General features: G+C 44.1%; 1 protein-coding gene across 1 annotated transcript in view; it reads right to left on the reverse strand.

The window, feature by feature from the left end:
* Window positions 1–21,130, reverse strand: part of dync1h1 (dynein, cytoplasmic 1, heavy chain 1) — a 64,391-nt gene extending 43,261 nt beyond the window's left edge. The window contains exons 1-24 of the mRNA XM_036150480.1: window positions 20,759–21,130; window positions 18,098–18,185; window positions 17,832–18,005; window positions 17,493–17,748; window positions 17,218–17,404; window positions 16,855–17,126; window positions 16,531–16,758; window positions 13,873–14,526; window positions 11,520–11,942; window positions 11,261–11,440; window positions 8,441–8,590; window positions 8,206–8,352; window positions 7,988–8,128; window positions 7,731–7,907; window positions 7,521–7,631; window positions 6,499–6,618; window positions 6,176–6,415; window positions 5,941–6,096; window positions 5,740–5,853; window positions 5,545–5,655; window positions 5,255–5,464; window positions 3,074–3,220; window positions 1,165–1,331; window positions 891–1,064 (exon numbers count right to left, since the gene is read on the reverse strand). Of these exons, the coding sequence (XP_036006373.1) occupies window positions 891–1,064; window positions 1,165–1,331; window positions 3,074–3,220; window positions 5,255–5,464; window positions 5,545–5,655; window positions 5,740–5,853; window positions 5,941–6,096; window positions 6,176–6,415; window positions 6,499–6,618; window positions 7,521–7,631; window positions 7,731–7,907; window positions 7,988–8,128; window positions 8,206–8,352; window positions 8,441–8,590; window positions 11,261–11,440; window positions 11,520–11,942; window positions 13,873–14,526; window positions 16,531–16,758; window positions 16,855–17,126; window positions 17,218–17,404; window positions 17,493–17,748; window positions 17,832–18,005; window positions 18,098–18,185; window positions 20,759–21,008 (4,877 nt within the window). The 5' untranslated portion in view covers window positions 21,009–21,130. The remainder of the gene's footprint in view (window positions 1–890; window positions 1,065–1,164; window positions 1,332–3,073; window positions 3,221–5,254; window positions 5,465–5,544; window positions 5,656–5,739; window positions 5,854–5,940; window positions 6,097–6,175; window positions 6,416–6,498; window positions 6,619–7,520; window positions 7,632–7,730; window positions 7,908–7,987; window positions 8,129–8,205; window positions 8,353–8,440; window positions 8,591–11,260; window positions 11,441–11,519; window positions 11,943–13,872; window positions 14,527–16,530; window positions 16,759–16,854; window positions 17,127–17,217; window positions 17,405–17,492; window positions 17,749–17,831; window positions 18,006–18,097; window positions 18,186–20,758) is intronic.

Genomic DNA, 21,130 nt, shown 5'->3' on the forward strand with positions numbered 1-21,130 from the left:
AGGAAGGAGTAAAGGAAGGAGTAAAGGAAGGAAGGAGGAAAGGAAGGATGGAGTAAAGGAAGGAGGAAAGGAAGGATGGAGTAAAGGAAGGAGGAAAGGAAGGATGGAGTAAAGGAAGGAGGAAAGGAAGGATGGAGTAAAGGAAGGAGGAAAGGAGGGATGGAGTAAAGGAAGGAGGAAAGGAAGAATGGAGGAAAGGAAGGAGGAAAGGAGGGATGGAGGAAAGGAAGGATGGAGTAAAGGAAGGAGGAAAGGAAGGATGGAGTAAAGGAAGGAGGAAAGGAGGGGTGGAGCAAAGGAAGGATGGAGCAAAGGAGGGATGGAGTAAAGGAAGGAAGGAGTAAAGGAAGGATGGAGTAAAGGAAGGAGGGATGGAGTAAAGGAAGGAAGGAAGGAGTAAAGGAAGGAGGGATGGAGTAAAGGAAGGAGGGATGGAGTAAAGGAAGGAAGGAAGGAGTAAAGGAAGGAGGGATGGAGTAAAGGAAGGAAGGAAGGAGTAAAGGAAGGAGTAAAGGAAGGAGTAAAGGAAGGAGTAAAGGAGTGATAGAGCAAAGGATGGAGTAAAGGAGGGATGGAGTAAAGGAAGGAGTAAAGGAGTGATGGAGTAAAGGATGGAGTAAAGGAGGGATGGAGTAAAGGAGGGATGGAGCAAAGGAGGGATGGAGTAAAGGAAGGAGTAAAGGAAGGAGGGATGGAGTAAAGGAAGGAAGGAAGGAGTAAAGGAAGGATGGAAGGAGTAAAGGAAGGAAGGAAGGAGTAAAGGAAGGAGGGATGGAGTAAAGGAAGGAGGGATGGAGTAAAGGAGGGATGGAGCAAAGGAGGGATGGAGTAAAGGAAGGAGTAAAGGAGGTACCACAGACACCAGCAGCTCCCTGTGGAGCGCTCCTCACCTGGGGAAGGAGGACCTCTCCCTCTCCAGATATTCTCCCAGAGCTTTCTGGATCTTTCCCAGCAGGTCGGCCAGCCGCTCCAGGGATCTCTGCACGCCCTGGATGTTCAGCACATCCATCACCAGAGGAGACTTGGTCACCTTCTTCATCAGGGCCAGGAACTCTGTGCTGATGCTGCAGGAGAAAGACGGGGGGGGGGGGGGGGGGGGCTTCAGTGCACGGACCAACAGGAACCAGCAGACATCGTTAGACCTTCTGGGTCGCCGTGTCTCACCTCTGGAACCGCTGCGTCTCCACAGGCAGCAGATGCTTGATGTCGGCGCTGCCTGTGAAGATGCCTTCCAGGTACACCCAGCGCCTCTGGACGTCGATCCAGACGTCAAACAGAGCCATGATGCGATTCAGCTTGTCCTCCCAGCTCAGAGCGTCTTCCTCAAACACCTAAAAAAAGGCAAGGAGTCAGTTTTTATAAAAACGGGCCGGTCCAACTAGGGCTGAACGATTTTGGAAAAAAAGCTAATTCCGATTTTTTTTCTTAATATTGTGATTTAAAGCGATTTTCCCCCCAGTTTAATTTATAATGTCTTTTTAGACATATACAAACAACAAATCATTTTGTTTCCTCGCTGTGCAGATTAGTTACTAAAACACCCACACCATCTAAACTCAGAGCAGAAATGATTGCGTTCTGCCTACAATATATTTAAACCAAAATTGCAATTTTGACTTTTCTCTGCATTAACCACAAGCAACAAAAATGGCGTCTAAATAAAGATGTTTGTAAACAAGGACTATTTAAAACAAGAACTTTTAATGTTTCTATTGATCAGAATATTATTCAAGAGAACAGCTTTTAGTTGATTTGGACATCAATCCTTGTTGAACATAAAGTGCAACCAACAAGCAAGTCTATGTATTAAACTGATTGACCTGTACTTAATGCTTTGTATGATTATATAAACTCTAAAACAAGTAATAAAATTAGATTATCTCACTGCTGCAGCTGTCTTCCCTTCCATGTGGAGGCAAACCCACTTTAAACATTTTACCAACACCTAATGGACGTTAACCTGACAACAGCCAGATGTATGTCTCGCTCCGCCTAGCTCCACTCACATACATCTGGGACATCGCTCATTGAAAATGATTTCCCCAACCAAATTTTTGGTCTGGCCAATCAGGACGCAGGGCGGGTGTTTCATGGCTGTGACGTAGTGGAGAAGCCACCGTGAGATTCCAACAACAATGGCGGCTCGCATCGAGGAAGCAAGCGTTAGCATTGATGCTGCTATTTCCTCCGTGTTGTCCAATCTATCTGATATTGTTTCATTAAAAGAACATCAGAGAACGGCTCTGAAGGCTTTTGTTGGTGGAAACCATGTTTTCGCCCTTCTCCCGACCGGATTTGGCAAGTTTTGTTTTCCGGGGCGCGTACGCGGACGCGCCCCGGAGCGGTTAGCGGTTAGCGCGAACCATATAAGGAGGCCTTTAGTCCTCGACGCGGTCAGCCCGGGATCGACTCCGACCCGCGGCGCTTTGCCGCCTGTCTTCCCCCTCTTCCTGTCAGCTCACTGTCAATAAAAGGTGTGCCACTACAGTGTTTCCCGCATGGATTTGCTTATGCGAGGCGGACCGACTCGCGGGGGGGGGGGGGGGGGGGGGGGGGGGCTGGACGACACGTTTTCCGCGGACCGGCTCGCGGAGCGGGGGGGGGGGGGTGGACGACACGTTTTCCGCGGCCGCCTCGCCAAGATAGCGCTGCGGGAAACCCTGCACTAGAGCCGCAAACACATAAAAAAAAAAAAGTTTTTTTTTTCCGGCGTCGGTCTCATCAGCGTCACGGGTTAGCTTCGGTGTGAGTGGTTGAAATAGCACGTTGATAAAGATGACAGACAAGTGGCTTATCCAATCATATGCAAGGAGTTTTGATAAGGCCCAGCCTTCAGTAAAGGCAATGCCTATGGCGGTGTCCCAGATGGATGTGAGTGGAGCTAGGCGGAGCGATACATACAGCTGGCTGTTGTCAGGTTAAATGGACGTGTCTAATTCCCCAATTGTTACATAGCCAAAAATTGCAGACTCTGCGATTTGGAAATTGCGTTTTTTTTAAATCACGATTATATTGAAAATGCGATTAATTGTTCAGCCCTAGGTCCAACCCAAAGGAGCAGAGCGGCGCTCACCTTGTAGTACGGAGACAACTTCATGGCCGACACGCTGTTGATGTGCTCCTTGACTTTGTTGAAGAGGTCGTCCCAGCCTCGGATCAGGCGGCACTTGTTCTGGTAGTTGACCAGGTCCAGTTCGTACGAGTTCCACACCTCGCGGATCTGTGGAGACCAACGAGCCGCTCGGTTCAGAGCTCCTGCACGGCATCGAGGACTAAAAACTAGTGTTGCACCGATACCAGTATGGGACGGGGCTCCGATCCAGCACTAAAATGTTGTTATCAGTATCAGCGAGTACCAACAAATAGGCACCAATACTGTTCTGATGTTTGTATGTCACTTAAATGCAGCCTTTTCTCTCCAGACTATTATACATGTTATATAAGTTCATGAAAGTTGCACTATTTTGGCCTTTGAGAGCCAAAACTCAGAGTTTAAATGAGATTATTCAATTATTAATGTAATTTTACTATCTTACTGTTGCACTACACTGCAAAAACGGAACTAGAAATAAGTAAAATGTTCTTAAAATGTGTGTATTTGTTCTTGATTTGAGCAGGTAAATAAGATGATTTGCCAATGGAATAAGAATTTTGCACTTAGAATAGGAACAATTCATCTCAATCATCTTATTTCAAGTGCAGGATGTCTAATTATCTTATTTTAAGGGGTCAAAATACTCATTCCATTGGTAAATAATCTTATTTACCTGCTCAAATCAAGGATAAATACACAAACTTTAAGAACATTTTACTTATTTTTAGATCAGTTTTTGCAGTGTACTATTATACATCACTATTTAGGCCTTTGAGAGCCAAAAGTTTATTTAACTATAGGGTAGCAGAACTTTTTATTGCCTACCTGGAATGGGAGACAATAGTGGAATAAACTTTTGGCTTATATATGAACTTATATAACATGTATAATACAGGGTGCTTGCTCTTTTTCCAAATAAAAATTCCAGACTTTTTTAAAACTGATATTTTTTTCCCCAAGACCTTAACTTTATGTACTTGTATACTTGAGTACCTACTGCCTACTTCATTGGTTGAGATTGTACAATCTGTTTATTAGAAATGTTAATTTTTATAGGCTAGTATTCAATGAACAAATGCATTATTCACAGTAAATTATGCTTTTACTGATGAAAACGTTTCAAAACATGAAAATCACAAGTACATAAATTTCACATCAAACAAGTGTTTGAGTCCATTAGGCTAATAGAGTACATGACCAGTTAGTAAAATTATAGTTTTATAGCCTACCTTCTTATTTCTCATTTCACAATGTCTTTGAGCATACTGTAAAATTCTATCATACATTTTTTCCCCATACTTTATTAAGACTTTCACCAGGGTTCCTACAGCATAAGGCAAGTTAAATTCAAGACTTTTTAATGCCACTTGAAATAAAAAGTTAAGACCAACTTCACGATAAACAAGATAAACCTGGTTGCGACAACTTTACCCAAATGTTTATTTTCACATAAACCATTACTTTCTGGCCCAGTAGACATGTTTACATTTTTGAAAAACATTCCATATAGGAAGAAAGCTAAAAAACACACAAATTACAGATTTATTTTTAACAACTACTGAACTGAATTCACAAACGTTGTTTTGTTCCCTACTAAAATAAACTATAAATGAGTTTTAAAAACCCACAACATAACCAGTGCCAACTCTTTTTCGCAGCTATGGTCCGGCTGCAACAGTTTTTATTGGTTCTGCTATCGGGACGGAACCAATAATGGTTATATTGTGCTGTTTGGTAAATTAAAAAAATTATAATTGTGTCAATTATTTTACTGTTTGGTAAGGATTACAAAAATAAAATCCTATTTATGACCTGGTAACAATTTTAAGACCTAAGAAAGACTGATTTAAGACATTTTAATGCCAATTAAGGCCTTAATTTTATATTACAGAATTCAATGCCTTTTAAGCCTTTTTAAGGATCCGCGGGAACCCTGTTTCACACAAAATTCAAGACTTTCCAAGGTCTGGGAAACAGTGTTTCAAAATTCCATACTTATTAAGACTTTCAAGACTTGCGCAAGCACCCTGTAATAATAGTCAGGAGAGAGAAGGCTGCATTTAAGTGACATGCATCAAAATGGTATCGGTGCAACACTACTAAAAACGCACGTTCAGGATGAATTCAGCGGGTCGGTTCCTACCGCCGCCAACTCCTCACCTGCTTGAGGAACTCCTCCAGAGCCATCTCTCCCTGCGCCACCAGGAGGACGTCCTTCACCACCATCTCGTTCCTCTGCAGGTCCACGTCCCAGATCTGACCCAGAGTCAGCTCTGAGAGCACCCAGTTGACGTGCAGCCGCTTCATCAGCTGCTTCCAGTGGCGGTCCTTCAGAGCCTCTGATTTCAGCTCGATCACCAACATGTTGACCTGTGGGGGGGGGACAGACGGAGACGTCAGTCCCCGTCTCCGTCCAACGATCACACAACGGGCGGAGCACGCTTCCTGACCTTCAGGTATCCCTTCAGCAGCCTCTGGACAAACTCGTAGGACGCGTACTGCCTCAGACGGGCCTGGAAGTTCTTCAGCTGGTTCAGCAGAGCGTCCAGACTCTGGCGAAGCTGCAAAACACGCGGCGGCGGCGGACGTCAGCCTGTGCAGAACCCGGCCGGGGGAAAAAACGACGCCGGTTTTACTCGCCCTACCTTACGCGGCTGCACAGAGACCCACGGCTGCTCCTTCATTTGGTCGATCTGCTCCCACACCTTCGACAGCTCGGACCACACCTCCTTCAGGTCATGCAGCTCCTCCAGGGCGACCTTAGCATGACATCAGGAGGTAGAAACGGTCACAGGGATATTTCTACTATTATCTGCATCATAGTTAGTCTGCCGTCTGGGCCTGACCTGCACTCGCTCTTCACTGCCGCTGAGCAGTCCCGTATCGGTGAGCTCCAGCGCCTCTTTGGCACGGGCGCACTTCTCCCTCTCCACCTTCAGACGGCCGAAGTTGCCTTCATAGATGGTCAGAGACTGCAGGGCCTCTTCAGGACGCAGATTTCCCTACAAGACGAGGAGGAAAGGTGAGGCTGAAGTATTAAATGTGGTTTTTACGGCTCTGTGAGGGACGAGTTTGTCTTACGGCGACGGGTTTGGTCTTCTCCCAGTCGTTGAGGAGGTCCGTGGTGCGGTTCTCCACGGCTTTGTCCTCCTGGACGATCTTCATCTGGAGGTTGGCCACCTGCTGCTGGATGGCGGTGTCTTTGCGCTTCATGATGTCGCTGAAGGCGCCCCATTCGCCCTCGATGTTGTCGATGTAGAGCCAGGACGGAGGGAACTGGAAGCGCTGCTTCTCCAGCAGCCGCTGTCCGTTACGGAACAACTGCAGGAGGAGAAAAGGTTCAGCGTGAAGTCGGGAGGAGAACGGAGCTCAGCGACGACGGGCCGCTGAACACGAGAGCTCACCTCCACGTTCTTCTCGAACTGCTTGATCTTCCGTTTCAGCGTCTGGACGTAGGTGATGAAGTTGACGGCATCCGAGGTGCTCGCCGTGTCCACAGAATGCTGCTCAAGGTCCTGACGAGACTGAGAACGGAAAGGAAGACAACGTCACAAACTAGTAAAGAAAAGAAATAAATAATAGAACCTGCCCGTGTTCAGCTTGATAATCAGACGGGTGACCGTCTGTTTAAATGTCTGCGGTTCATCCAGGCTGCAGGAGAGCTAGCTAGAGATAAGAAGGCTAAAAAATGTCACTGAACGCAGTGGATGTGGACATGATGGAGTTAATGTAAGGATCTACGTTCACTAGGGAGTGGGCAGGACGATACAGGAAAAAAAGCACATAAAAACAGTAAAAAAAAAAAAAAAAAAAAAAAAGAAAAAAAAGAAAGAAAAAATATTTATCGATAAAATAAAATGTTTTGAATTTGTTGATAATTATCGATATTGATCAGTGTAATTTCTAAGTGATATTTTTAGATACGGACACAAACACTGAAACTTTTAATTCAACCAATTTTTACAAAAACTGCAAGTTTAAAAAAAAAAAAAAAAAAAAAAAAAAAAAAAAAAAACGTGCTTGCTAAACTCTGAAGGGGCGGAGCTTGGTTCGTGGGTCTGCGATGTGATTGGTTGCGAGGATGTAATGACTAATATTAACCTACATGATAGAATGCAAAAGGAAGGAAAACTGTTATTCTACTCAACTTTTTATGGACCCTTTTTTCCCCCCCATCATCGATACGTGTCCATCAATCGATACATATTGTTATTGAATTATCGTCCAGCCGTACCAGGGAATACACAGATTGACAAACGCTAACCAAGCTAACGTCTGCTATACAGCGAGTGCTTCCCCCACAGAACGCCATCCCCTCTGTTCCTGATGAAAGTTAAAGGCTGGACAAAACCAATCTGAATCTACAGTCTGGTTCCTAATGAAGAATCCTAAATGGTCATCTACAGTCAGGCCGGTGAAATCTTACCTTGGAGATCTGGGAATGGAAGTCCTGCATGTTCTGGCCCAGCATCTGGCCGAACTTGCTGAGGACTTCTTTGTGCCAGGAGTCGTACTTTAAGTTGACTTTAGACTGGACCTGCAGACGGGGGTCAGAAACGATCCTGTAAACGCCTCAGGTGCACGACCAGATCCGACCACAGGGGGGAGCTCACGCCACGGAAACCGGAGCCGTTACCTTGCCGTAGTCGATGATGACGGGTCCGAAATCTTTGCGGGTCTCTGCGTTGTCGAAGGTTCCTCGTGCTTTGCGGATCTGGACCAGCAGGGCCTGCCACTTGGTGAGGTCTTCGCCGAGGCGGTTGTAGATGTTTTCAGCTTGCATGTCCCACAGACACTGGTACTGCAGCCACACCTGGACGCAGGAACCACAGGAGATAAATCTCCAGGCAACAGAAAGGCCAGCAGAAGTCAGCGGGCCGACGCGGCGCCTACCTTCACGTACTGCTCCACCTCGCCGACTATGTCCTCCACCGCGTTGTAGGCCTCCTCCAGGGCGGCGGGACCATCGGGCATCCTGGTCAGGGCGTTGCGGTAGAACTTCTCCTCCTCTGAGAGCTCGTAGTGGACCCCCACCTGATGCGAAGAGGAGCGACTGGATGAGACAACGGCGGCGCTGAGCGTTAGTTAGCGTGATTTTTCTGAAGGCCTGCCTGGTATCGCTGGCTCTGGATCCTGGGCAGAGACAGGATGACCGTCTTCCAGGCGAACATCTCCTGGTAGAGCTTGTAGCGGCAGTCTTCGATCGGTGGATTCAAATAGATCACCTGGTTGGTGATTCTCAGCTCGTGGACGATATTCTAGAAATAAGAGAGGAACTTATTTTCAGAGCGTTCAGATGATTTTTGTTTTATTTAAGCTCTGAGGTGGAGTGAGTGTGACAGTGACCTTGATCTTGGGGTCTCCTCCGGGTTTGTGGCCGACCTGAGGCGCCTCCGTGTCCATGTCCACGTCCGCCTTGTCCTCCACCTGTCCGCGCAGCACCTGGGTCCAGGCCTTCAGGCCCGCCTGGAGCCGCACTCCCAGGATGCGCTCGATCTGAGAGAACCGGCGCCGTTTGTTAGCCCACAGGAGTAAACGAGCGCCAACGAAACGCCGCGCAGGAACGACGGCTCTGAAGCTTTATTTACATTTCAACACATTAAAAACCACAAACTTTAAAAGGTTTCCACTGCGATTTTAGGTGAAACCAGCAGAAAGTGGAGCATGGTTTAATTTTTTTCCCCCCATATAAATAAAATTATTAAAATGTTGGTGTTCCCTGAGTCAATAATTAATAAAAAAAACTCCTTTTTAGAGACTTTTTCCAGGTTGGTGTTAAGCATCTGAAGCTCAAACTGACGTCAGATTGAGCTTCCTCTTTAATGTGGCTGCACACTCAATTTGATTTAGGTTCTTACTTTGACTAGGCCAGCCTAACAAACATTTGTTACTGACTCAGGTTCCAGGTTTTATGTAGTTTTATGGGTTTTAGTTTCTAAAGCAAATATTTCTAAAATGTTATATTGGATGAGTTTTGTAAACGTCATAAGTTTGTACGGGCATCTGTTGTGTCATTCTTGTCTTTCTGAGGCTTTTGTGTTTATATCGACATTGTAATTATATCATATTGACTGAAATTAAGAAATATATCGTGATTAAACTTTTGGGCATATCGCCAAACCCTAATTTCTGTCTCATCTGAGCAGCTAATTTCCACATTCTTCCATTAAGGACAAGTGGAGAGAATCATTAGCATCCCGGTTCTTCTACTAGGGCAGTTTAGCTTTATAGAGTTTATAATCTCTATATTTGGTTTAGTTGTTCTAGAACCCAACTCTGCTTTAAACCGGACCAGAACACTGCAAAAATTGATCTAAAAATAAGTAAAATGTTCTAAAAGTTAGTGTTTTAATCCTTGATTTGAGCAGGTAAATAAGATAATTAGACATCATGCACTTAAAATAAGCAGATGGAGATGAATTGTTCCTATTTTAGGTGCAAAAATCTTATTCCATTGGCAAATCATCTTATTTACCTGCTCAAATCAAGGACAAATACACTAATTTTAGAGAATATTTTACTTATTTCTAGTTCCGTTTTTGCAGTGAACATCTGGGTTCCTTGGTCTCCGTGATGCTGGTTGCTCTCTAACAAACCTCTGAGGCCAGAACCAAATCAGCTGCAGTTGAACGCAGGTTAGCTTGAACACAGACTCCATTTACTAATCAGGCATCTTCTGAAGGGAACGGCTGCAGTGGACTTTATTTAAAGGTATCAGAGTAAGTTCGGGGTTTATAGGCTGAAAGGGGTGTGATGGCCAAACCCATGGCCACACCTTAAAAGTCTGTACCACACATGCACTTTTCATTTACCAATCAGTATATGCACACTTTAGTTTGCAATAAAACTTTATTCTTAGTTTAAGTACATGTGTTCTATTTGTAAGCGCGCACATTTAGTTCACTTTTGTACTTAGTCAATTATCCATATCTTTTTTGTGTTTTTGTTACTAATCTTTATTTCTTACCTTCCATGGTGCCTGGGAGTTTAGCCAGACAAAAGATGGCTGCCAGGGCTGAGATCACCAAAATACCGGGGAGGAGAAATTGGACTGTTCCACCTGCTTTTGCTGGAAGGGGGGAATTTGTATTTTCTTTCTTTGTTTTGTATTTCACTTAGAGTTTGTATTTAGAGGTTGTGTGTTTTTCATTGTTCTTAGATTAGTTTATTGCCAAACTCAACTGTACTGCTTTGTTTTGTCATTTGTGAGTGTTTGTTTGGTTTTAATTACCCCAATTGTGTTAATTGGTCTGATCAGCCAGTGTGTATATATCACTGAACTATATAATACACTGGAGTGCTGATTTAGCCGAAAAACTGAAGTCACTGGCCGCCATCTTGCTCCTCCCTACTCTCACAGAATCCCATAGGATTTGGTTGCAACAACAAGCAGTTTTCTGGCTGAGTGAAAACGTTTCACAGGTAATTCTACAGTCAGTGGATGTACTAACACTATCAACTACTAGGAAATTAGGTGCTGAAATATTTTACATGTTATTCATATTAAATATACATATATGTATATATAAGTATGTGTATATGTATATATGTATATATATATGTATACACATATGTAAATATATGTTTTTGTATATTGTTATTTATATATTTATAAATGTTAAACATACATATTTAAATGAATAAAATGCAAAATATTTCAGCATATGACTTTCTCAGTACTTGATATTTTTAGAACATAACATAAAACTATATGGCATTTGACATTTTAAAAGTCTTAAGCTCCCCCTGAACACGAGAAAGTCCTCGTTATTCGATGCTGTAGCGCACATATTCCCTAGTTACTGGGGGGAAATAGGGAGTACCAATATGGCGGCTGGTGGCTTCAAAGCGACTCGTTCAAACAGACGGTGATTAGCACTCCAGTGTATTATATAGCTCAGTGGTATATATACCCTTGTGTGTCATTTGTTTGTAGGTCAGTTATGTTTGAGTGTGCAGTCAGTTAGTTTGGGCACAGTTTGCTTCAGTTAAAGTTTGTTTTTCTTTTTTGACCTCTCCCACCATTTTTTGTAAGTTTGGCTTTTGGGTTGAAAATAAAAAACCCAACTTTTGAATAATTTCCTGTGACTCCTCATGTATTTTTACCTCGGTCCATCACAGGGGGATTGAATACTTTTAGGAGCCACTTGGTTCACGCTTGCATACCTCGATGTCGAGCTTATTGACCCAGATGGGGAGGTTGGAGTAGGAGTGCAGGTTGAGGTCGTCCACGGCCTTCTGGACCCGGTTGAGGATGTCGGAGAACGTCCTGTGGTCGAACATGCAGGTGTCCAAGGAGCGGACCTCCAGGTCGATCTTCTCTTCGATCAGCAGGAGGTCGTCAACCTGGAAGCAGGAGCACCAAACGGCGGTTCTGCAGGATTCCCAGCTGCTGATTGGTTGAAGGTGAGAAGTAAAGACTCACCTTCTCCTGGAAGTTAAAGACCGTCTCAGCCAGCCGCTGAACGTACGGGTCCAGCTTGTAGGACTCCCAGACCAGCGTGATGCCCTCGGTGATGAGGGCCTGCACCTCTTTCTTCAGGCCGGCCACCAGCAGGGAGATGGAGGATCTCTCCTCCACCTTCTCACACGTGCGCTCGTAGGTGCGCACGCTCTCGATCAGGGAGATGGCAAACGGGTACAGCTGGTTGGCCTGGTGGGCTTTGTTGACGATGGCCAGGGGAACGCGGAAGCTGAGCCACTTCAGGTTGCGGACCTCTTTGGACAGCGTGATGATCTCCGGGAGGAAGTTGACCTTCAGCTTCAGCATGTTGCCCGTGCGTCCCCGGGCGCGGGTGCTCTCGATGGTGAAGATGCGGCCAGACACTCCCAGGTTACGCTGCTGCACCTAAAGACACCAGAAAGACAGGAAACTAGGGCTGAACGATTTTGGAAAATAATCTAATTGCGATTTTTTTTTCTTAATATTGCGATTTAATGCGATTTTTTCCCCCCAGTTTAATTTATCATGTCTTTTTAAACATATACAAACAACAAATCATTTTGTTTCCTCACTGTGCAGATTAGTTGCTAAAAGACCCACAGCATCTAAACTCAGAGCAGAAATTATTGCGTTCTGCCTACAATATATTTCAACCAAAATTGCAATTTTGACTTTTCTCTGCATTAACCACAAGCAACAAAAATGGCATCTAGATAAAGATGTTTGTAAACAAGGACTATTTAAAACAAGAACTTTTAATGTTTCTATTAATCAGAATATTATTCAAGAGAACAGCTTTTAGTTGATTTTGACATCAATCCTTGTTGAACATAAAGTGCAACCAACAAACAAGTCTATGTATTAAACTGATTGACCTGTACTTAATGCTATGTATGATTATATAAACTCTAAAACAAGTAATACCAGGGCAGTCAAACTTTTTTAAAGTAGCAGGCCGCACACTATCAAGTAGGAGGGTGCACTTATGCCGGTGCCCGAGCCCCGGAGGGGAGAATTTTGAAAAATAGACTCTCCCTGATATATTTTGGAAGCTTTCAAGACAGGTGATTATTTAAACAATAGAGTCAGAGTGCATGTTTCAAATTCAATAAAAAGGAAAAAATGTGAATGATCAATTCTTCAAAAACATTTTTTTTATCATTATTCTTAAAACATTATTTTTTCACATGATGTTATCATCATGTTTTAACAAAGTAAGGTAATCTCCATTTGCATAAAAGTTGTTTAATTTGAATTACTAGCACCACATAAAACAGATCAGATTAGGTGAGGTCTACTCATATTATTATTATTCACAGTTCTGTTCTAAAAACGATCGTAACATTTCTTCACGAACAAAGTCGAATTTTTATGATAAAAATACAGGGTTGGAATTTGAAATTGAATTTACATGTTGAATTTATTTCAGTCATATTGCTCTTTCGATATTTCTTATCTCAGTTTAATTTCACTTGCACTCATCACACACATAATATCATATCATCGACGAGGATTCTAGAGACGAACACAAAATGCATCCCCTGTAATATTATATTTTATTATATGTAATATTATAGGTTTTTCAGAATAAAAAGCTAACAGATGTGCATAATCAAAAAATATCAGAAATACAATTAAAGAGCATTCAGTATTGTAAGAAAGCCCACGCTGTTTCTGGATAAATACATTCCTGTATGAGTTAAGTTCTATTCCGTTTTATGCCTCTTTCCTTGTAAGTTTGAAATGTCCCATGCTCCTGAATGCACCATAGCTTTCTGACGCTCGTGAAGGCATCACACTGGTCTATGAACGCGGTGCTGCACGTTCGATCTTCCGCTTAAAAAGCTTTTCAGTTTCAAAACTCACGTCGGCTCTCACGGTTTTATTGCACTTTTCGGCATAACACTGGTCTGTGTTTTGATCGGAAAAGTAGCATCTCTGTTGGAACAAGGAACCCAATCACTCGTTAATGTTGCTCTCAGTGGAGACAGATGCTAAGCTGATTTTTGGGATGTATAATCGGGGAAAAGTAGGCGGCGGCAGGAGCTGCTATAGACGGCGATTTGCCGCCGTTGACCGGCTACTTTTGACTGCCCTGTAATACAATTAATAAAATTAGATTATCTCACTGCTGCAACGGTCTTCCCTTCCATGTGGAGGCAAACCCACTTTAAGCATTTTACCAACACCTAATGGACGTGTCTGATTCCCTAATTGTTACATAGCCAAAAATTGCTGACTGCGATTTGGAAATTGCGTTTTATAATTATATTGAAAATGCGATTAATTGTTCAGCCCTACAGGAAAGGCGTTCAGCGGGAAGATAAGAGCCTACCTTGCGAGCCCAGTCGTCGAATATCTCCTGAGTGTTGAGCTTGGCCCTGAAGCTGTCGCCGTCCTGCTTCAGCTTCAGCCCCTCCACATGGTTCTCCCAGCCTTTGCCCAGGACGTCCTCCACCCTCTTCATGTACGCCGTCAGCTGCCGGTCGATCTGCTTGGCCCAGATGATGGAGCCGGAGACGGGCGGCAGGTCGCGGACGTGGCTCATCTTGCAGGCCTGGCTCTGCGGGTACTGGACCTTGAACTTGTCGTGCAGCGACTCGATGTCGTCCTTCACGCGCTGAATGAGCTGCGTCTGGTACTCGCGGATGGCGCCGCGGATGTGCGGGCGCACGAACAGCGCGTTGAAGCGGGAGAAGATGCGGAACATCTCGTTGGCGTTCTTGGCGGTGCCCAGCTGGTCGCGCAGGCGGGCGGTGATGCGGGTCTCCACGCGGTCGATGCGCTCGTCGTAGCGCTTCATGGCGGCCTCCCACGCCTCCATGCCTTCCTTGGACACGTCCAGGCCGTCGACCTCCTTCACGTTCTCGTACGCCAGGTTGACCTCTTCGATGGCGTTGGCGTCGGCGGCGTCGAAGAGAACCCCAGCCACCTTCATGTCTTCGGGCTCGACCGTCTCTCCAGGGGCGTGCTGCGGCACCGCAGAGACCTGCAAGCAACCAAAGCTTTCTGGCTCATCTGGTGCAGAGCTTTTTAAAACCTTAAAGACTTATTGTGATGTAAACTAAAGTATTTTAAAAAACAGCCATTGTTAACGACGAGGCCCCGCCCCACAGTTGGGCGCCACCTAGAGGTCCGCAAGAAGCTTACAGTTTTATTTTTTTACCTGTGGGCTGCAGGATCACAAGTCTAGATAACAGTAACTGGAGAAACTTGATTATAACAGAGCCCACCACTTGGTGGCGGTAATGAGTCTTTTTTTATTTTATTTTATTTTCACAAGCTTTGATAAACAGAAGAAGAAAAACTGCAAAGGCCTGAAAATGGAGAAGTATTTAAAACGGAAACGATGACCTTCCCCCCGTCCAAAAAAAGACGAAATATTTGCAGAATTTATTAAGTTTGTCTTTGTTAATGGAGGTAAAGACAAAGAGCTCAGAGCACAATGTGAGGACGGATGCTGCCTTCAAAGTTAAGGAGTCACCTAGAAACCAAACATCCAACGCTCATGATGGTTTCTGAAGCACTTTTCAGATGCATTTACAGATAAGACAGCCCGAGTGTCTCATTAATGGATGAACATATGGAAAGAATAAAGTTTCTCAGGCCAGGGTTCCTACAGCATAAGGCAAGTTAAATTCAAGACTTTTTAATGCCACTTGAAATAAAAAGTTAAGACCAACTTCACGATAAACAAGATAAACCTGGTTGCGACAACTTCACCCAAATGTTTATTTTAACATAAACCATTACTTTCTGGCCCAGTAGACATGTTTAAAATTTAAAAAAACATTCCATATAGGAAGAAAGCAAAAAAAACAAAACAAAACAAAAAAAAACACAAATTACAGATTTTTAACTACTGAACTGAATTCAAAAAACTTTCTTTTGTTCCCTAATAAAATAAACTATAAATGAGTTTTAAAAACCACAACATATCCAGTGCCAACTCTTTTTCGCAGCTATGGTCCGGCCGCAACAGTTTTTATTGGTTCCGCTATCGGGACGGAACCATTAATGGTTACATTGAGCCGTTTGGTAAATTAAAAAAAAAAATCTAATTGTGTCAATTATTTTACTGTTTGGTAAGGATTACAAAAATAAAATCCTAATTATGACCTAGTAACAATTTTAAGACCTAAGAAAGACTTATTTAAGACATTTTAATGCCAATTAAGGCCTCAGTTTTATGTTACAGAATTCAATGCCTTTTAAGACTTTTTAGGATCCGCAGGAACCCTGTCAGACGTAAATGGAGGAATGCTTCTGGTTCTACCATCACTAAAGGAAGGCTGTTGAAGTAATCTTCAGATTCATTCACAGATTTAAAGGCTGTAATTTTTTTTGCACTTTATTTATTACAATTTATTTGATAAAAACATGTTTTTTATAATATATGTGTTTTATTTATTAGAAATGTTTATATAAGGACATAATTTTCCTGATTTTCTATTTGTATGACTATTGTTTATTGTTTATTGATTTGGATCCCCATTAGCAGTCAGTAATTTGACAGCTACTACTGTCAAATTACTGAGTACTTTTATACTTGACCCTTTAAGTTAATTTTTATCACAAGCTGATTTCTTTCACTTAATTCTAGGCCAGGATTTAATCTGGATGTGCAGGTTTATACAAACTTGAAAAGTAAATGTTCTTGTGAGCATCAAAGTATGTTGGTTTCTGTTTTTTTATTTTTAATAAAAAGGTATCAGCGTGTTACTTGTTCTTAGATTAGATTTGGATAACAGAACACTTTTATTATCATTGTGCAAGACATTTAATACAAATCAATAAAAAGTGCAGCCATTTTGGTAACCTGTGAGATTGTTGATATTATAAATGGGCCCTGAGGTCAAAGAGGTTAAGAAACCCTGTTTTAAAACAACTACTTCCCTAAACTCATTGATGTTTGGTTAAACTTTTTAAAAGTCCACCACAGCAGGAGACGAGCATTAAAGCTCTGAAGCTTGAAGGGTTGTGGGTCCCTCACCTGCGGGCGGAGCACCCTGACGATGACGGCCCTCAGCTGCTCGTGCTGCCTCCTGAAGCGCCTCATGTGGTCCAGCCTGGACTGCAGCTTCCTGTGGGCGGGGCTTAGACGCCACACCATCTTCAGGTTCTCCTCACGCTTCCTTTTCACGATGTCCCTCAGAAGCACCTGCAGCTTCTCGTACTCGTCCTCCCAGGTCTGGAAAACCTCGAAGCAAGCCACCATCACCTGTGCCGGGAAGCCGAAAGGTGCCAAATTACTTTTAAAGAAGCTAAAAACAGGCAGGAAGAAAGAAAGTCTGATGGGACACGGAGCAACACCAACCTTCTCAAACTCCTCATAGGCGACATGCATGAGCTTTCTGGTCCCCAGCACCTTCAGCAGCTGGGAGCTCAAGTCCCGGGAGATGGCCTCCACCAGCCGCAGCGCTCTCTGGATGGGATACTTGGTGTTCCTGATCTTCTTCAGGTGGGTGAAAATGGCGATGAGAGCCTGGCGGATCTTGTCGAGCTCCGAGGCGGACAGCAGGTCGTTGAGAGGGAAGTCCTTCATCAGCGGGTTGTAGTCGTTCACGGTCTCCACGGCTTGCTTCAGACCTGCGGGGAGAAGATCAGAGGCTCCAGATCTGAGCGGATCCAGCGGGTCCAGCGGGTCCGGCGGCAGCGCCAAAAGGCCGGCGCCTCTTACCCGTGTCAGTGTCGAAGCTGACCGTGGCGTGGAAGCGTTTGCCGTGTTTGAGGATGTCCAGGGTGAGCAGGACCTCGGGGCTTTCCCTCTTCTCCTGGATCCGGTTGAGGGCTCTCTCCAGGTTCAGCCAGAAGCTGATCTCCTGCAGGGCCGTGCCTGAGGCCGGGTCCCGATCCAGCTTGGTCACCTGGCGGAGGAGGAGGAGAGTCAGAACACCTAGCAGCGTTTATTTAACACTTGCTCACCGAGCCGCGGGGGATTTTTGCTCGACTCACTTTCTGGATTTCTCGGATCCAGCGGTTCACTCCGGACTGCAGCTGGTTGAGGAAGGTGGGATCCTCCACCTTGTCTCCGAAGTCGGTGACCTTGGGCTTCTCGCCGCGCTCGTAGCACTGCTTGGCAACGTTGGTGATGGTGGGGTGGATCAACAGGCTGATCTCAGGGATCTCGATGTTCTGCTGCAGGTGCAGGAGGCCCATCTCCAGCTCAGCGATCTTCTTCTCCACAGAGGGAGCCATCTTATCCCCGTCTCTACGGGCAACAGCAGCAGAGCAAGCCGTCAGACATCACCTGCGCTCTAAAGGCGGAGCTTAAGGAGACCATCGCTATATTACCTGTCTGCTTTCCCAGACTCACGGATGTAGGACTTGAAGAAAGGAGCAACGGCGTTGCTGATGAAGGAGTGGAGGGTCTCGTAGGGGGAATCCTCGCTGAGGGTCAGCACCCTCACCTGGGTGGAGATGGGTTTGTCTGCGTCGATGACGCCGGTCCTCTTGATCAGAGCCAAGCTGTGAGAGACGGCAGGAGAGAGACGCTTTGAGTCCGCCGGACCTTCAGGGGGAGAAACGTTTGTTTCCTAAAAGCCGTGCGACTCTGTCACCTGTTAGACTTGATGCCGTAGCGTATGTCGATGCTGACGTTGTAGCTGATGCACTCCTTCTCCTCTTCTCCTTCGTCGCCGACATCCTCTGTGAGAGAAGCAGGGAAACGGATCAAACTTTGACCACAACGCCGCGTGGGCCTGGGCACTATCTGAGATTTTAGAATCATCGACATTTTGATAAAGAGATAAAAGATGAGACTATATCGCTTATTTCATCATAATTATAATTGTATGTATTTCAGTAGGTTTTTTTTCAACTGTTTTATGTTTATCTACAGCTTTTTAATTAAATATGCGTCTGTGAGACATTCAGGATAAAAGCTTTGATTAAGGCGCCGTTTTATAATTACAGTATGAAAAGAAAAACGTATAGATAAATATCATATGTCAGCATTGAGCATAAAAATATAGAGATATTATTTTTGGTCCATACGGCCCAGCCCTAGTATGTCACATTTATGGTGATAACGAGAAAAATGATTTTTAAGATGGTCTAGAAATGTTATAATCTTTGCCTTTCTGGCAGCTTATCTGTCACTGAACAGCCTGAGGCCCACAAACAATGATTTGCCATCGCTGATTAACCCCTGCTACATTGATAGCTTATAATATAGTGCTGTTTAAAGGTTTATAACGCCTAAACTTTACATTTTGTCACGTTCCAGCCTCAGTCTCTGTATTTTATCCCAGCTGTGAAATGTTACACTAATGCAACATGGTTTTCAAATTCTTGTGTCATGTTTATCTTAACTGTCTTAACTGGAGCTTGGTCTGGACTTTGACTAGGCCATTCTAACATTAATGTCATCTGCTCTAAACCATCCCATAATATCTCCAGGTACATGTTCAGACTGGTTCTCCTGCTGGAAGGAGAACCTCCACCCCAGCCTCAGGTCTCCTGTCATCTGACCAGCATGATGCTGCCACCACTTAAATACTAAATTATGACAATATAAATATGTAAATGTCATGCTCACAATACTTTTTTTTTTTAAAACGGTTCAATAAAGAAACCAGGAAGTGGTATGAATAGTTTCAAATGTCCTGCATTAATGCTGTCCTACTTCCTTCCTGAAGGAGGCAGCCATTTATTAACACCATTACATAAAATAAAGCAAACGATAACTGAAGAGAGGCAGTTAAATGCTAGAAACGTATTAACCTGAAGTCTATCGGCAGTAGCCCTGCAGCAGGAAATTAATCTGGGAGCATTTATGTAGGAGGTTGACAGTGTGGCTGGTCATGTGTGGTCTCAAAGATTAAAAACACAGCTGTAATAATAATAAAAGAATCATGCAGCTGAGAGGCAGATCGTTTCGCCTGCAGCTGAAGAAGACAATGCTCTCATTGATAGAACCAGGATCCCATGATAGGAGCCCAAAGATGCAGCATCCAGTTAGAACAAAATGATTTATTCTCATTTTAAGAGAAATATCAACTCCAAGTTATTGCACTAAAACATGCAGGAGCATCTGAATAAATTATGACACTGAAATATTATTTTGAAGTCAGGGTACATTGAATGGAATGCTTTTAATTTGGGCTTACAGCTAATACAGCTATTGAAAATCCAAAATAAATAAATAAATCAGATTCTCAAAGTTATTATATTCTATCAGACAAAACAAAAGAAGGATTTTAAAGCAGATACTGATCAGCCATGTGTGGTGCAGTGCCTGTCCTGAATCCTTATATTCCTCCATATGCTGCAGATTAAACCACTGCTCTGGCACACTCCTTCCTTGTACTCGACTTTCCACCATTATGCTTCAATCCAGCCGTCTATTAATGACTGGAAAACGGTCCAGTCAGCAGTCCTAACCGATGACTGCGTGGACAATAATATGGTCACAAAATAATACTTATTTAAATAATTTAGGGGTGTCAACCTCATTGCTGTATTAGGCCATTTTGACATCATGAAGTCATTAAAAGCCCCGGTTGAAGGTGTATAGATGATACTTTTGATTTCATAATTTCATTTCGGGTCACAGAAATATTTAGAAAAATGCACAGTAACATAAAAGTAGCACCTTTAGGCCCAGTTTATACAGTTTATCCTCAAAAAAAAAGTTGATATAGGGGTGAGTTACACTTTAAACTCATCATTCTGCATCACTTCTCTTTTTGGAGATTTCTGGGTTGTTCTAATGTGCTACACAGTTAAAAAAAAATCAACATTCTCTACAGGAGGCACAGCTTTAGCCACTTTATAAGGATGTGTGCCTCTACTTTATGACATGATATGGCTTTTTTTGGCCGGATAAATTATCTTGACGGGCCAGATTCGGCCCGCGGGCCTTGAGTTTGACACATGTGGTCTAAAACGTGAAAATTCTCACTCAGTGTTCTGTATATACATAAATAAATGTACTTGATGAATTCAAATCCCTGGGATAAATAACATTATTGGGACACTTTTAATTTACTGGACCAGACGTCAACACAGACAGTCCAGGTCAGATGAAGCTGACTGAGCAGCTCCATTTTTCCAACCCCACCCTGTGACGTAGCCGTTATAGATTTAACAGGTGGAGAAGGAAGAAAAGTTGCGTTTTTACTCCAAATTAGACGACAAACTGAATAATTTACCGTTTAATGGCTGTTTAAAGCGACACTTAAGCCTACAGTGCAGCTAGTTTATCGGTGTGGAAGTACCTTTGAGGGCACTTCTCTCCACCAGGACGGTGTGGACCTGGGGGTCGGACAGAAATTTCTTCATCTGCTCCACGGAGCTCTTCTCCTCCAGGGCGGTTTCCAGGGAGGCCGGGGCCTCGCCGCCATCTTCCAGCAGCAGCGGCACCAGCTTGCGAATGTGCTTCTGCAGCACCGAGGTGTCCGCCACCGTCTGGACGGCCGACACCTCCATGGTGCCGGTGCCCTCCTCCGTGCCCCCGCCGTCGGACATTCCGCGCAGAGGTGGCCGGTGACCAGAAAGTGATTGAAGGCGAACAAAGAACGTCAGCGACCGTTAACCGTAGCGTAGCCGGGGCTCTGCTGGAAGCTGACTGTCCGCTGTCAAATCACCGC

The sequence above is a fragment of the Fundulus heteroclitus genome, chromosome 19 (assembly GCF_011125445.2).
Source record: "Fundulus heteroclitus isolate FHET01 chromosome 19, MU-UCD_Fhet_4.1, whole genome shotgun sequence".
Classification (NCBI taxonomy): Eukaryota; Metazoa; Chordata; class Actinopteri; order Cyprinodontiformes; family Fundulidae; genus Fundulus; species Fundulus heteroclitus.